This window comes from Gadus chalcogrammus, chromosome 1, assembly GCF_026213295.1.
Source record: "Gadus chalcogrammus isolate NIFS_2021 chromosome 1, NIFS_Gcha_1.0, whole genome shotgun sequence".
In the NCBI taxonomy this organism is placed as follows: domain Eukaryota; kingdom Metazoa; phylum Chordata; class Actinopteri; order Gadiformes; family Gadidae; genus Gadus; species Gadus chalcogrammus.
Window position 1 is genome coordinate 25,388,907 of NC_079412.1, and position 17,112 is coordinate 25,406,018.

The 17,112-nt window shown below is 44.0% G+C and overlaps 2 protein-coding genes across 5 annotated transcripts; both read right to left on the reverse strand.

Moving 5' to 3' along the window:
• Nucleotides 1–5,436: 5,436 nt before the first annotated feature.
• Nucleotides 5,437–10,515, reverse strand: LOC130391643 (taste receptor type 1 member 1). Its single transcript, XM_056601874.1, has 6 exons — nucleotides 9,939–10,515; nucleotides 9,499–9,811; nucleotides 7,992–8,759; nucleotides 7,508–7,622; nucleotides 6,843–6,938; nucleotides 5,437–6,430 (listed from the first exon to the last, which is right to left on the reverse strand). The coding sequence occupies exons 1-6, from the start codon at nucleotides 10,121–10,123 to the stop codon at nucleotides 5,505–5,507; spliced, it is 2,403 nt and encodes an 800-aa protein (XP_056457849.1). The 5' UTR covers nucleotides 10,124–10,515; the 3' UTR covers nucleotides 5,437–5,504.
• Nucleotides 10,516–11,140: 625 nt separating this feature from the next.
• Nucleotides 11,141–16,619, reverse strand: LOC130388648 (tumor necrosis factor receptor superfamily member 14-like). 4 transcript variants are annotated; one of them, XM_056598101.1, is made up of 6 exons: nucleotides 16,188–16,295; nucleotides 15,677–15,754; nucleotides 14,934–15,059; nucleotides 13,461–13,619; nucleotides 13,282–13,366; nucleotides 11,424–13,074 (listed from the first exon to the last, which is right to left on the reverse strand). In XM_056598101.1, the coding sequence occupies exons 2-6, from the start codon at nucleotides 15,720–15,722 to the stop codon at nucleotides 12,948–12,950; spliced, it is 543 nt and encodes a 180-aa protein (XP_056454076.1). In that variant the 5' UTR covers nucleotides 15,723–15,754; nucleotides 16,188–16,295; the 3' UTR covers nucleotides 11,424–12,947. The 4 variants fall into 4 exon arrangements, with proteins under 4 accessions (XP_056454083.1, XP_056454076.1, XP_056454068.1 ...); XM_056598093.1 differs by lacking the exon at nucleotides 16,188–16,295 and adding an exon at nucleotides 16,305–16,613 and having other exon boundaries at nucleotides 11,429–13,071; XM_056598082.1 differs by lacking the exon at nucleotides 16,188–16,295 and adding an exon at nucleotides 16,305–16,613 and having other exon boundaries at nucleotides 11,429–13,074.
• Nucleotides 16,620–17,112: the final 493 nt, after the last annotated feature.

A 17,112-nucleotide genomic window follows, 5' to 3' on the forward strand; every position in this document is an offset into this window, starting at 1 on the left:
TCGTAATGAAAAAAACATAAGGGGTAACACTGTTGTTTTTTTTGGTTGTCATGAAAAAAAACATAAGGGGTAACACTGTCGTTTTTTATTGGTCGTAATGAAAAAAAACATAAGGGGTAACACTGTTGTTTTTTTTGGTCATCATGAAAAAAAACATAAGGGGTAGCACTGTCGTTTTTTATTGGTCGTCATGAAAAAAAACATAAGGGGTAACACTGTTTTTTTTTTGGTCATCATGAAAAAAAACATAAGGGGTAACACTGTCGTTTTTTATTGGTCGTAATGAAAAAAAACATAAGGGGTAACACTGTCGTTTTTTATTGGTTGGAATGAAAAAAAACATCACTGTTGTTTTTTTTGGTCGTCATGAAAAAAAACATAAGGGGTATCACTGTCGTTTTTTGTTGGTCGTAATGAAAAAAAACATAAGGGGTAACACTGTTGTTTTTTTTGGTCTTCATGAAAAAAAACATAAGGGGTAAAACTGTTGTTTTTTATTGGTCGTATTGAAAAAAAACATAAGGGGTAACACTGTTGTTTTTTATTGGTCGTAATGAAAAAAAACATAAGGGGTAACACTGTTGTTTTTTTTGGTCGTCATGAAAAAAAACATGAGGGGTAACACTGTTGTTTTTTTTGGTCGTCATGAAAAAAAACATAAGGGGTAACACTGTTGTTTTTTATTGGTCGTCATGAAAAAAAACATAAGGGGTAACACTGTCGTTTTTTATTGGTCGTAATGAAAAAAAACATCACTGTTGTTTTTTTTGGTCGTCATGAAAAAAAACATAAGGGGTAACACTGTCGTTTTTTATTGGTCGTCATGAAAAAAAACATAAGGGGTAACACTGTTGTTTTTTTGGTCGTCATCAAAAAAACATAGGGGGTCACACTGTCGTTTTTTATTGGTCGTCATGAAAAAAAACATAAGGGGCAACACCGTCGTTTTTTATTGGTCGTAATGAAAAAAAACATAAGGGGTAACACTGTTGTTTTTTATTGGTCGTCATGAAAAAAACATAAGGGGTAACACTGTTGTTTTTTTTGGTCGTCATAAAAAAAACATAAGGGGTAACACTGTCGTTTTTTATTGATCGTCATGAAAAAAAACATAAGGGGCAACACTGTCGTTTTTTATTGGTCGTAATGAAAAAAAACATAAGGGGTAACACTGTTGTTTTTTATTGATTTACGGGATTTACAACGCTTTTTGTTTACCGCGAAAATAGAAAGATCTCGCGTGGACCGCGATTTAGAAAATAACAAGTTACGCCTCCTAGTACAAGTTACGCCTCCTACTACAAGTTACGCCTCCGTCTTGCAGGACGCAGACAGATACTATTGCTTTTTTTGCCAACCAGTTTACGTGCAGGATTCCAGAATCATAACGATAACATTCAACGTGTCTATTAATATGGCAGCAACATTTTACACCAGTTTTAGAATGTTCACTACAACAGATGTTGAACACCAACATGCTTATGTAAAATCAGCATAGTTCGATATTCAGCCATCGACAGTTCTGCGTTGTGCGTCATAGCCTACGTCAGCCTACTCAGACAATGTTCTAAATAAAATGAAATGATAATATGATAAATATCATAAAATCATGTTGTATGATAAAATTATAAAAAAAAAAAAAAAGTATTGATTTGTTCAGAAAACCTTCTCACTTGCAGTTAGAGCCTGAGGCCGCCAGGGGGGGGGGTGCTGCAGCACCCTAAGCACCCCCAATTCCCGCGTCCCCGCCTTTGATGAGCAGGTAGAGACTATTCTCAAAGGTGCGGACAGGTAGATTGTAAAGATCGGGGTTTAAACACAGAACCCTTTGGTTTGGTTGTCGAACACCCTTAAAACTGACCAGACCCGGGACGATTCACTCCTAGATGATGGGGACCAACCTCCAAGATAGGACACTTGGCTTAGCAAGTCACTGTACGGATTAGCCATGTAAAGGTACATGCACACTGCCCTATTCAACATCTACACCAACACTGATTTGTTGTGTGTGTTGGGAATGTGTGGCTGGGCTTCACATTTTATATTAAATCCCTTCCGCTTGGAGATTTGCTCTGAACGCCAATTCATGTCTCTGTGAGAGGACCAGACAGAATACATAGGATATTTTTAACATTATTTTATTTTTCAAAACATTGAATAATATATTACAATAGCAGTGAATATCACACACCAACACCAACAATACACAGTACTGGATACATACTTTTGTCATGTAAAACAACCAATTTTGCTGCAAAAGCAAACTACAGCCTGTTGACGTCTGTCAAGCACCATGCACCTTTATGAAAGGCAGATCTGTCCTAACGGCACACAGCCATCGACAGTCACTAATCTCTTCCTACCTTGAGATACAATTTGACATACATTGAAATTGCATAGCAACTTAATAGCAAAGAATTGCAACTTAACAACTTAAACCACATATACAGTATTTGGGCCACAAATATCCTATAATCCTGAATAAAGGACTTGGCTGCTTTGGTATAGTATCATTCTCATGTAGCATAAAGCCTCACAGTTGTACATAATCTTAAAATCATTCTTGAGGTAAAACCCCCAGTACATAGGATATTCTCAGAGAGGATACAGCGACACTACCCTGTTAATTGATCAGGGAATGATCTCAGAAGGGAAATAAATATTTCCTACAAGGCAAAGCTATACAAAGCCTTACCGTACAACATTATTGCTACTTTTTTCCATCAATATGATGTACCATAAAGTGACCCACCATGGAAGATGGGGGTCTGAAAACGATGATGTCCTCCCCCAAAAAGAGAGACCATTCTTGATGTTGTGGGTCTGGTTCCACTGGTGTAGAGCGTCTCTACTACCAGGGCCTCCAGACCAGAGACTTGCTGCTGCCTGTGGGTCTGTGGGTGGAGGAGATGCTGGAGGACATGATGGAGGAGGAGGATGAGGTGAAGTCTCTCTGGGCCAGGAGGAGAAACTCCCCCTGATGTTCTTGGTGCCGGAGACCATGGAGAGAAGAGGAAGGAGGAGGAGGAGGAGGAGGAGGAGGAGCGGCAGAGACGGAGGTCTCTCTACTGGGTCCCACAGAGGAGAGCAGGTCCAGGCCTCCGGGCGTGCGCATGAGCTGCCTTCTCAGGAAGCACACGGTCATCTCCAGGACGTCAGCCTTCTCCAGCTTGGCGTTGGGCTCCTGTTGGTGGAGCTCCGTCTCCAGGAGGAGCTTGAGCTGGTCGATGCAGGTGTTGATGCGGTCCCGTCGCATCTTCTCCACCCTGGGCTTCCTCAACTGCTGAGAGAAAGACGATGGAGGTGAGCCGCTGTGCGTGGATACAATACAAGAAGATCCAGTCCTAGGTCTAGCAGGTGATTACACCCTGACGGAGGGCCTCTACTTACTCTGAGGTTGTCTTTCCCAGGGAAGCGGCCGGGGTGTCCAGAGTCGGAGCCGAAGCAGGGAGCCATGGAGGTGTTGTCACGGGGCAGGTTCTCGGAGGTCTGAGTGCGGACTGAGGACTGATGCTGGAGCCTCCTCTCTTTATAGGACGGGGCATCGGCATCAACAACCTCCGCATGTGTCTCTGCTCCGGCTCCCGTTCCCACACTCCCAGGACACCAGAGGGACCACAAACACAGCAATCAAGAGGAGCAGATCCATATCTCTGTCCCTCTCTGTCACTCTCTTTCTCTTACCGTCTCTCACTCTCTCTCTATCTCTCTCTCTCTCTCTCGGTGTTCACAAGGTGAGCGGCACAGATAAAAACAGAAACCCCATCATGGTGATCATTCATCAGGTGGGGATCAAATGGAGGTGATGGACTGCATGTCTTATCAGATACAGTGCAGACACTGCGTCCTTATCTCCCTCAGCCCACTTGAACCAGAGCTCCAGAGCCTGAATGAGGCACAGGGCCCTGGGGGGTTGAGATGAGGGGCATCAGGTGGTGATGGCGGGGCTAAATCATTCCTGCGTGAATCCCATTAGGACGAGCCGGGGCCGTGGAAGCAGTGCCTAATGAAAGATGACCCCAGATAAGGAAGCCTTTACATTTATGTACACCCTTTGGGTGATGGCGTCATAATAGAGTATTTATCGCAGAACATTTGCCTCAGGAAATATCACATTTCACGTATGTTGATTGCAATTTTCTTATTTTTCTTTATGTATTTATTTTCTCTTAAATGTATAATTATATTATTTTCCACTGCAGACAGTCTGTTGAAGAAAAGCTCTTTTTTTTTTTTAACAATTAATTAATTAATAAATAATGGTATACTAATTCTGTGACAATTACAAGGCTTGTAGATAAGTCAGGTATGGATAAGGTCACTATTTTTTTTAAGATTATTTAATTATTAAAATGGTATACTAATCAGTGACAAATACAAGGCTTGTAGATAAGACAGGTATGGAAAAGGTCAGTATTTTTTTTTACGATTATTTTATTAATAAAAAATGTCAGATTAATCAGTGACAAATACAAGGCTTGTAGATGAAACTCAGATACAAAGCTCATACAAACCCTGACCGCTTTCCCAGTGGCTGTGCCTCTATGGGCGATCGCCATGAGGCTCAGTCAACCATCTATTTCGCCAATAGCACGCTTGTATTGTTCACTAAGGGTTTTAGGCTGAGGGTGGCTAGAGAGACTGTGGGAAAGTCAAGCAAGGAGTATACTCACACCGCGCCCAGTCAGCAGGGCTGACCTGTTGACCTCCACAACACAGTCCTATATCCACCCCAACAACCCCCCCCACGAGAAGCACTCTGGGGTTGGTGTGTCTGTGGGTATGTGTTTTATATGTTTAGAAACAAACAAACATTAAGATAAAATAATAATCCAATTCATACATTTATTAGATAAGGAAGGAGGTATTACAAGTCTCATTTCCTCTTATGTTCCTACAAAAGAAAATTACACATCGGAAAATGTTATAAACACATATACATATATATATAGGACGGGGCAACCCCCAAACCTATTGTCTATAGTAATAACCACTAATCCACGCCACCCCCACTGTGATTAACTATTTATTTCATGTTTGTGAGGTATATATATATATATACCTAAGGTATATAAGGTGACCTTGGGTGTCTTGAAAGGCGCCTCTAAATTAAATGTATTGTTATTATTATTATTGTTATTATATATATATATATATAAATGTGTCTTTGGAAGAGGTCTCATCACCAAATTGTTTTAATTGGGCAGCATCATGACATCTGCCTTCGTACTTTTCCCTATTATAGATTATTTTCATCCAAAGCGACATACAGTGCATTCATAAACACATTAAGGAGAAGGTAGGGATTAGGCATATTGCTCAAGGATGCCTGCAGGTATACCTGTGGGTTCGAAACCCACAACCTATTGTCTATAGCTATAACCGCTAAGCCACCCCCACTGTGATTAACTGTTTACTTCATGTTTGTGAGGCGCTTGTTAAAGTTGTTTGGGATCACTATAGCTGTAGATTGGGGGGTTTAGCACTTTTGAAACACACTCTAATCATTGCTTATTCATGGTGTACATCTGGATGCAGTTCTGGAAATGGGCCGAGGTGTTCATCTGTGGTCTGAATATGATGATGTACACCTTGGGCAGAAAGTAGCCGCCGAAGACGCCCAGCACGCTGGACAGTATGGCGAAGACGTTGACCGCCATGGTGAAGGCGTCCCGGCTGATGAGGTAGAGTGTGAAGTAGCAGATCCAGCTGATCATGTACACCACCAGGCTGAAGGCCACGCACTTGGCCTCGTTGTAGTTGGCCGGCAGGTCCTTGCCCATGTAGCTGAGGGTGAAGCACAGGCCGCTGAGCAGCGAGGCGCACGCCAGCTCCACCCAGGAGCCCGGCGAGAGCGTGTGGCTGCACTCCAGCACGATGCTGTCGGGGTAGAAGCGCAGGTCGGCCGAGGGCTCGGGCGGGTCCGCCGCCACGCGCAGTACCGAGACGCACAGCACGGCGGCCGACACCGCCAGGATGGTGTACTCGGGCCCGTGGTTCTTGGCCCAGCGGTCGTACAGCATGGGCAGCCGCGACGCGAACTTGAAGATGCAGACGACCTGGAAGGCGCGGACCGTGACGCAGGCCAGGCACACGGCGAAGCTGACCACGAACAGAGGCTGCTTGAGGAGGCAGCCCGGCCGGGTGGGGAGGCCGAAGTGGCACAGGGCGCTGGCCGCCGCCGCCGTCAGCGACACCAGCATCACGATGCAGGTGCGGCCGCCCGCCGACTTGACCACCGGGGTGTCGAGGTGGAGCAGCAGGATGACGGCCGAGCCCGTGGTCAGCAGCAGAGTGGCGGCCAGCAGGAGGAGCAGGGCGACGGAGAGGGGGGCGTCCCAGGCCAGGAACAGCAGGGTCCTTTGCAGACACTTCTCGCTCTTCGGGGGCGCCCACTCCTTTTCAGGGCAGGGCTGGCAACTGGAGGCTCCTGGGGGGGAGGAAAGTTAAAGATGGAGTCAAAGTAAAGGGTTTGAGTTGCGGTGGTGTCTCACAATATTTTCAGTTAAACATTCTATGCCATACTGCAAACTACGACTTTCTAAAAATAATAAACATCCAAATGCCGTAATAGGGCGTTTAAAATTATTCATCTACGAGGGACCAATGAACCTCAATGTCCGTTGATTCAGTGTATGACACGTTGTAATGGCGCCCTCTGCTGGTGAAAACCGCGCATGCATGCATTGTTATTAATGCACGCATAACCGCATGTAAAATTGTCTCAATTTGTCCATACTTCTTGTTGCAACATTAAATGACCCCGGCTCTTGTTCCAAATATAGTGCATATATAATTTCTACATTCTACTCATTGCACTTCATGTATGATACTTATTTTACCGGATTTGTTGAGGAATGTAGCAGCGGGACAGGCCAGGCAGTCGAAGCAGCACTTGTGTTGTCCAGTCTGCAGTCTTCGATGGCCGAAATCACAGTCTGGAGAGCACATGGAATTAGGAACCTGGAGGAAACCCACCGGGAAACATCGGTTTCAGTGATTCTGTAGGGTGTTTTGCAGGGTTCTCAACCTGCGGTCACCCGATATGCAAAGAGAGGGTCCGACGCTGAGATCGGGTAAGACAGAAATGATAATTTAAGTGTCATTTAAAATGTTTAAAAGGCCTCTGTATAATCGAACAGAATGCCTTATGAATCATTCCCACGAACTAATTACGACTAAAATAGGTTCACTGGGACACGGATATTACCGGCAGAGGTTAATAGAGTTAAACAATACGTGTGAGAGAAGATGCATGGCATGCATGAGGGTCAATGTCCAACCTATAAACGGGACCATACATTAAAAAAAAGTGCGGGGAACTACTGAATTAGACTGAATTCATATTATAGATTTTCTTTTTATGTAACAACATCACATAACACCTGTCCATCCGGCCCTGCTGACGTGGCGTCCGCGGGAAGGGACCACTCGATCAGAGAGGTGTTCACTGTCAGCGAGCTAGGATAAGGGGTGTAGGAGCCCACTTCTTTGACAATCCACTGACTTCCTCTCCACTGCCAGGCCACAATGTCATATCCTGTGGGCGGGTCTCCGTTCTCATCAAAGTACATGGATGAGTTGCCCACGCTGAACCTGACCTTCTTAAGCAGTGGCAGGAGCTGATGGGGAACGGAAAAAGATGAATGTACAAAATGATTGATAAACAGGCTGATGCATCCTAGCCTAACCCTAGCTGTCACATGTGGGAGTTTCCAACCAGATGTATGATAGATAACTACACTACCGTACCAGCCTACCCAGTGGACACTTACCACTGGTACAATGGGCTGTTCTGTCAACATACATCTTAGGTGGACTCTCCCAAGTGTGATGTCCCCACACATTTTTTTTTAAAAGGGCTTGCGATGGATGGCCTCTTCTGGTAAACCAGTGGCCGGTTATCCATTCATCATTTGTTGTGTATTCAGTAATAGGTTTCCCTTGTACTAGCCAACCATGCGCTGTTCATCTCACGTGCTCCAGCTCACCTGCCAGGGGTTAATGGTCATCGCTTGGCACACTCCGACGTCGCACCCTAGCATTTTGTGCAGCGCATGAGCCACCGCATACACCGCCCTGTACACGTTGAAGGAGGACGCAAAGTCGTAGGAGTCCATCGGGTGATCACTGGCCGCCAGGACGTACCCGTCGGAGGTCTGAAGGCACTCGCCCAGAGGGCCGAGCGGAAGCTTGGAGAATTCACTGCGGTCGATATGCCTCGACATCTCCTGCATTTTCCTCTCGAAACCCCCAAAACCAGGAATAACCTTGAACTTGACCGACATTCCCAGGAAGGTGCCGAGGGTCCTGATACCAGGGATGTCCGCGATGAGGGCGGAGGCGATCCAGTCCTCACTGCCCAGCCAGATTTTCCCCGTCACGTTGCGCTCCACCACCAACGGGAAGAAGCCCTGGAGTCGGGACTTGCTGGAGAACAGGACGATGGTTTTGACGTTGGTCCTCAGGATGGCATCCACCATGTTCCTCAGCATCTGGGTGTTGGCAGCCGTGCGTCGGGGTAGCACGGATTGGTAGGCGATGCAGATGTCGTGGTAGGCGGACTGTTGGGACAGGCTCTGCATTCCCTGCAGCCCGTAGGCGTTGTCGCTGCCCAGGAGGGCGATCCAGGTCCACCTGTAGCGCTTCAGGACCTGTATCATAGCAGATACCTGGATCGTGTCGCTGGGAATGGTGCGGAAGAACGACGGGTAGACCGCCTTGTTGCTCAGCATTTCGTTGGATGCTTCGTAGGAGATCTGAAAGATTGTGCCCGGTGATACACGTCATGGGACAGTCATCTTGGTAGATTGAAATGTATACGAAACAAACCATATAAAAGAAACCCATCCAGTGGTAAAGACCACATCTAAGTATGAGTTGTAGTGTTTGGAGCAACCCGTTGGATTGGCCTGATAGCAAGAACTATGGTCACAGTGTACATGAGAACTGTGCATCTATGCAAGGCATGAGACGGTTGCAACATTTTAGTTATTGTCTTATTAACCTAAATAAATGATTCATCTTTTCGTTATTTATATATTTTTCTAACTATTAAAGAAATGTTAATGCCCTTCGTTCATTACTATAAAACCACAAGGTCAAAATTGTATCCACTCTCACTACCGTTACAATTCTGAGTGCTGACTAGAGTCCGATAGTAACAACAGGATACCTGAGGCACAAGGTGCTGACTAGAGTCCTATAGTAACAACAGGAAACCTGAGGCACAAGGTGCTGACTAGAGTCCTATAGTAACAACAGGATACCTGAGGCACAAGGTGCTGACTAGAGTCCTATAGTAACAACAGGATACCTGAGGCACAAGGTGCTGACTAGAGTCCTATAGTAACAACAGGATACCTGAGGCACAAGGTGCTGACTAAAGTCCCGGTAACAACAGGATACCTGAGGCACAAGGTGCTGACTAAAGTCCCGGTAACAACAGGATACCTGAGGCACAAGGTGCTGACTAAAGTCCCAGTAACAACAGGATACCTGAGGCACAAGATAGGCCCCCAAAAGCACGGCAGTGGGCATGGTCCTGCTGCTGCTGTCCGGCCCGATGACGACCATGGGGCTGTCGTCGGGCGGACTGGAGCCTGGTAGCGGCCTCAATATCTCCTCCTGGTCCTGCATCACATTCACGCTGGCCAAGACGCCAGCCTGGATGGCGCAGGTGTCGTAGAGGTGGTAGCCGAGCCGTACCCCTGGGAGAAGGTTGGGGTACGGCCCTGTTCGGTTGTTAATCTCCTCCACAGCGAACCTCAGGGCTTGGGCGAGGTGGTAGCCATGCTTGTTTTCTGTTCCTCTGGATATAAAAAAACAAGTTTGGAAAGCAATTTAAGTCAATTGATTTGCCCTAAATACACATATTGCTGTAAAGGCTGAATGAGTCAATATAAATAATTAAAAAACAAATCAATGTTGTTGTTTACAGTTTGCAGTCTTCCAAGATGGGCCTTTCCCTTTTGGTCCGGATATTGTCGTGGAGCGGAAAGAAGCCAGCGAGGTAATAGTCCCCCTGAAGTTTCAGCATATTTCTCTGGAACTCAGCTCCAGATCCCACCGCAGTCAAGAGGAGCAGGAGCCAGCCCCAAAGCGTACCCACATCCATAGACATACTGCCTCAGGTCTGACCAATATAGGTAGCGATTGTTAGGTTATATCTCTGTACCTCCTGGTATTATAGGATGGCGGATGCAAGGATGATGACTGAGAGAAGGATGAGATTGAGATGAGGTAATGGGGCGCGACGAGATACGTCCTTGTTGGTATTTTGCATCTTTGCACGGTTGTTGATTTAAGGTGCAGCTATTTGCATGAGGACATTTGTATGATTTATTTTCCAACCATAAAGTATTAGCTCAGAGTTTAATGAGATCAGATGTTCTGTGAAAGTCGAAGAGCGGTGTCTACATATCAATATCTTGATAAGAGACACACAATGTTCAACAAAGTCAGACTTTGGAGTTTGGTGATTTATTGTCTATTTAAGGTGATCTGGTTTATAATATGTACCTATCTACCTACTTTAAATGTTACTTTGCAACATAAGGTTTGTCATTTGTGAACCAAAATTGTTGTTATACTTTGAAAAGATTTCACTCTCAAATGTGTAGTTACTTTATATTATGTCATTTCAAAAGTGGATTCCAGAATCCACTTTTTTTTTTTTCCATGTATGCCAATACAGCCCTATATAACACAAACCTGTTGAACTTGCATACGATATCCGAAACATGACCTTGTTTATTACTACTGGTGCCCTAGCATTTTTTTCTTTTAAGATGTGGCCGTTTGTCTATAGCTGACAATGAAACAGCCTTTCCATGACAACTTAACAGACTGCTGCATCAGAGCTCCATTCCAGAAAGTGCTGAGCGGAGAGAATCCAAGGTAATGCTATTATAAATTCATCCATGAACATCCAGGTGGCTGGTTTGTTCAGAGTTCAGAGTTCACCTCGGCTCAGCATAGCTTCCCCCCTAACCCCTCTTAGGCACTTATTTTATTCTCCGTCTTCGGACAAATGTACTCATTGTGAGTAGCTTTGGATAAAAGCGTCTGCTAAATGCCCGAAATGTAAATCGTTCAATTTGCCTTTTGGTGGAGATTTGAGGCTCATATTGACCATGGTTGCGTAAACACACCTGTTTCTCCGGCAGGCGACTTGCTCAGGACTAAGCTGGTTTTAGTTGTGTTGACAGCATAATACCACTTTGCAAACCACGGTGTTACGGAGGCAAATCGCCATGTAAAATGTTCCTTGCGGATGCATCTTGTGCTTCAGCCCAGAATAATGTTGTCAGTGGAAATGTTGCATTTGTTAAGGATGACATTTGGTTGAATAAGAGGTTAATTGAGGCAAGTGTAAGAATACAGTGGTTGATTAAGGGAAACTTCACAAACATATGATAGAACATGTACAAAAAAGCCATATTGGTATTTATAGGAATCAACACACGCATATACGCGCACACACACACATTTTATTACACATTATTTTACACATTGTAGCAATAGTATAGTTACGTCATGAGTGCTAAGAGTTTGTCGATACAAAGTCTTCTTAATGAAGAACCGAATGACACTTAAAAAGCATTAGAAAAACACCGATATAGGATTTGGAAAACCACTTTCTAAATTACATAACATGTTTACAAATGTTACATTTGAGAGTAAACGCATACAAATAATTACAGTAGCCTTAGGCCTAGAAGCACTGGCGTTTTGGTATTTTTATTAGGGTGCCAACTACAAAGTGCGAAGGCAACCTATTGTAATTGTTAGTGTTTTTATTATTATTAGGGTGCCAAGCACAAAGTGCGAAGGCAACCTATTGTAATTGTTAGTTTAATTATTATTATTATTCCGCCACGTTTGACTTACACAGCCTAAACCGCTCGCACGCTTTTTATGAAACTTACTACAGTTGTAGAGGCCGACTCCAGATTAGCAGAGAGCAAATATTACACTGATTGGCCCAAAGGTGGCGCTAAAGCAACAGTCCAAATATGAAAAACGCTTTGACTTAGGAGTCATGAAACTTTGGTCACACAGGCATATCCTCATGCTGAACAAATGCCTCAAGAACCTATGACTTTATTTGGATGGATTTACGACTAACTTGAACTATGTTAAAAACACTAAATGTTTTTTTTTCCTAGGTTTCTTCACTTGGAACAAAATCCTTTAGCATGTATCATCTATGGACCAAAGTCTTCAATCTGACATAAAGCGAAGTCTGTACAATAAAGATTAAAGCACCAAGGAGCCATTGACTTCTAAAAAGGGTGTGGTTTAAAACAAAAAAAGACTTAAATGCTTATCTCAGCATCAAAAGGGACTCCTATGATCTTGAGTCCAATAGAAAAGTTATTGAGAATCAAATTCTGAACAAGGTACAGTCAACATATTTCCAATTAGGGCGTGGCATCGAAATTATGTGGCCTGTGACTAAAATCACCACAGTTCATAGACGGAATATTTGAGTTGAGAGGGACCAACATATTTGGCTGTTGGAGACTAAAGGTCCAACTGCTTCAGTAAAAACAAGTTGATTGACAAAATGACATGACCGCCAGAGGCTCAATATCGTCCAAAATTAACTTCCAAACAACGAGTCAAAAATGGTCTTAATTGTCTGCGTCAGGGTCTTAATGGTCTGACAGGGTGTTATTGGTTTGCGTCAGGGTCTTAATGGTCTGTTAGGGTCTTAATGGTCTGACAGGGTCTTATTGGTCGGCTTTAGGCTTGGCACCAGTAAAATGCTGCTTGCAACTTTAATTATTATTTTGTCTTTATTTCGAACCAAAAATATTAAATAAAAGAAACACATCATACAATACTAGGCCTACGTTCCCTTGGTAAAGAAACAGATCTTTGCATACGGGCTGAATGCAGACGTGTGATTTGGCCATTAGCAAGCAAGCATTAACCTTAAACTAACCATGCAGCAACAACAGCATGACTGATAATATTACATCATAGTGATGTCTTCTTGGGGCTGTGTCGCAGACCGTTTCTTTGGTTTGGCCTCCCTTTTGCAGCACCTTTCCATTCCCGCAGCTGCTGGGGTTGGGCAAGCAGGAACAAACTGTCAGTATTGACAATGTGGCTACCTTTTCATGGATTCTTTTTTTGTGAGAAGTGATCTTTGTCTCATTAATAGGCCTGATGTTATAATGTAGCAATGTTATAGTAAATATAGCAAAGTAAATAAAATACCTTGAATTCATGCAATAACCTGCCACTAAATAGGCCAATGAGATAACCCACCTTTTCCCTTCTGTACAATTAAGACCAGGTGTAGAATAATACCCAGTCTTGCAGTCCTCACAGACCGTGTCAGTGCCCCTGGTTCCTACAAAAACACGTTGGAAATACAACACGCAAGCATTTACAATCAAATCCAATACTAAGTGATGTAATTATTAAAACCAGAGTATTTCCCTTACCAGGTAATTTAGTCATCTGGCTAGCATTACACTGGGTGTGTTTCTGAGCCAGAGTGCAGCCTGATTCCTGGTTGGGCTCCTGGCAGTAGAAGCCATCCAATACGGTGCAGGCTGAGTCCTGTTCTCTGGTGCACTCCCGTTCTGCTACCAGACCTTGTTCTGACGGATCAAACAAGTCAACATTTCAATGCAGTTACATTCTTGTTTATTTTCACTTTTTTTTTTATTCCTAAATCATAGGCATTTAGTTTGGCCGCAAATGTGGGGTATATCAAATACCATTTTAGGAACTTCACATAATCAACATGCATTATAGCGAAAGCATGGCACTGTAGGTAAGATTTGAGAGTTGAAGAGCAGAAAAGAAAAGTGAACGAGATCTAAATAGTCTTGTACTGCGGAAGGCACACGGTGCCTTTAACTCACCAATAGCTGACCAATGGATATGGTTGAATTTCTAACTCAAATAACAGCTCTTAAATCTTACTGTAGCAAAGCGCATTCCACACTCCACCTAGGTGACTTTTACCTTGCTCCTCCTTTTACCGACCCCCAACGCCAATTTGGCGCTGGCGGAAAATCACCGGCCGAAGCCTACTTGGGCTTGTGGAGGCTTAAAAGCCGGGCTGCAGTGGTAGCACCGAGAAGAGCCCTCGGTAGGCACAAGGGCGACAGGGCCTTTCCCCATCCTGCTGCAGGCTGCCCAGGCCATCTTACAGGCGAAAGATGGCCTGGGCAGCCTGCAGCAGGCTGACTCCAGGGGTAGCAAGCAGATGGTTGCCGGTGCCGGTTGCTGTGCTGCCTACCTCCTGCTCCATGGCGCTGTTGGGGAATGGGCTGGTGCAGGGAGGTGACAGACGTTGCGCTTCTTGTGACCCAGTGCGGCCTTCCAACAGCTTTATGTGTCCTTAGTGGTTGGGAGAGGCCCCACATTGGGCGCCAGTGTAACAATGTGGATTGGTACATGCCACCTAAGTAGCTGCCGCAGTCCACCTAAGTGACATTTACTGGGCTACCCCAGACAAGGCCACAGGATGGCGATGCTGGAAAACCGGTTTATTTTAGAAGTTAATGAAAATGATTTGTGAGCATGCATATCGCATGCATTGCAATCATGGCCGTTACAGTACATTTTCTGAGTTTACAAGGTAGAGTTGAATGCACCATGGAATGCATGTAAAGTGCTTTACCGTACAAAGCTATGAAGAAGCGCAATGGCTGATGAAGACAAATGAAACACTAGATATAATAATCATAATTTACAAGATAATTCCACTCTGAAACTCCTTAGCGCCGTCAGTGAAACAGAATAAATCTAAATGTTTTTCATAAGAACCCAGCGTAAATCTCACTCTGACCTCCAGGGTGCGGTATCTCAGGCCAGATGAGGCTGCTTAAGCCAGTCATCAACCACACAAACACTCTACACTTACATACAGCATCTTTGATGTCACTTATCTTAAGATTGTATACCTGCTTTACAGGTTCGACAGCTGTAACACCGGCTCAGTCCACTGGCCATGTCCATGTACGTGCCTCTCTCACACGGCGTGCAGCTCGTACTCGAGTCATTGGTGCAGTTTCGCTTCACAACACTTCCTGTAGAGCAGGAGAACACAATCAGCACCAGCCACTGGAGACCCGCAGTGTTGTTACAGGAAGTGTTGTGAAGCAGTTTCGCTTCACAACACTTCCTGTAGAGCAGGAGAACACAATCAGCACCAGCCACTGGAGACCCGCAGTGTTGTTACAGGAAGTGTTGTGAAGCAGTTTCGCTTCACAACACTTCCTGTAGAGCAGGAGAACACAATCAGCACCAGCCACTGGAGACCCGCATTTAAAAAATCTGTTTCTTATGTACTGTATTTTACAGCATCATTTTGGTTTTGTAGGTTTGAAAAAGTACCTGCACAAGTAGACCTACCCCTTGGTGGGAATTACATGTTAAAATTATACTCATGCTACAGAACTCAGACATTTGAGTGGTAAGAGGAATCAACCGTGTAATAAATACACAGTACTAATCTATTGTGCCCTGCAGTTAATACTTCTTATCGATCATCGTTAAGCTAATTGTTAGGCGGTCCAAGGCAGTGGTTGAACGCAAACAGGAATTCGTTCTCAACTGTTCTTCTTTCTTAATATGTGGTCCATTCGTTTTAATTGGATCATCGTCTGAAATCCAGGCAATATCTCTATAGGCCATACATATTTACCTTTATCGCACATTGGACAACATATCCCACTGACATCATATTCCATAAGCCGGCAGCTTTCTCCTGCAGTGGTGGGTGCTGGAATATGAATGTGTATATATATTAGGGCCCGATGTTGGCCTAGCACAGATAGATTGGAATCGGCGTATGCGTTTGCCGATATGAAAACTTTAGAAATGGTGTCGATTTATTAAAGCATTTACCTCTTGTATTTTGTTATATTAACACGTTAAAGCAATCCCTAATACAAATGTATTACTACATAGGCAGAGATACGAGTTGGTCAAACAGTTGATTCGATTTTTTAATGATTTATTCCATCTTCTTATGGAGTAATACATCATGGTTATTGGGGTTAGCTTTAACATCCTTATTAAGGAAGACAAATGAAACACTATATGTAGTAAGAATAATTTACAAGATAATTAAACCCTCTGAAACTCCCGCCGTCTGAAACCCCGTCTGAAACCCTAACCCAATATCACACGAGAGGGCGTTCAGTACGGCCTACCTGGGCCTACCTCGAGTCCATAATGCCATTGTTTACATTTCAGCCGTTCTTTTTTCACTTGCGAGCAGAACAAGGACTCGTAATAGTGACGTTCTGTTTCGTACACTTCTTACTTACCCAGAAAAGTGCACATCAGTGTCAGAACGGCGAATATTCGCATTATGTGTTTAGGGCCTTTTTAACAAGTGAACAGGTGCGTTCCTGGTATTCCGTAAATTACGGTGGCCGAGAAGGGTCACAACACTTGGAAACTACACAACACGTGCGCTGCAAATGCCAAAACGCATGCAAATTCAGAAAAACACCTGCAAACTCTTCTTTTTCTTCTTCTTCTTTCGTGTTTATTTGGCGGTGGCAAACCAATATGGTGCTTTACCGCCACCTACTTTTGGTTTAGAGCTTCGATGGAGGTTATACGTTATAAACTATGCAAAAGAACAAAAGTAAATAACAAATTCATATAAATAGAAAACAACAGATTAAATTATAATCGGTCAAACCTGTTGCTTTTAGATAAGTCATTACATGTTTCCATGCTGGTGGTCTCAGTGTGGAAAAGGAGAGTAAACCCTCTAAGGTCAAGCTTGTTAGACCCAAAGCTTTAACATTTTTCAACAGCTCCCTTCTCTCCAAATTGTATGCTTCACATTGTAGTAAAACATGCTCCACTGTTTCTCTTCCATTACATTTTGGGCAGACCCCTGTTTCATGTTTGCCTATGATATTCATACTGTGGTTAAGACATGTGTGCCCTATGCGTAGTCTTCTGATGATAACCTCACATCTTCTGTTACAGTAGCCCTGTCTCCTTGTTACCATCTGCCACTGAATTCTATGCAGGAACCGACCCTTATTTTCCCTATCCCATTGCTCTTGCCACACCTTGTTGATTTCTAATTTAATTGAGGTGGATACCGACCACCTC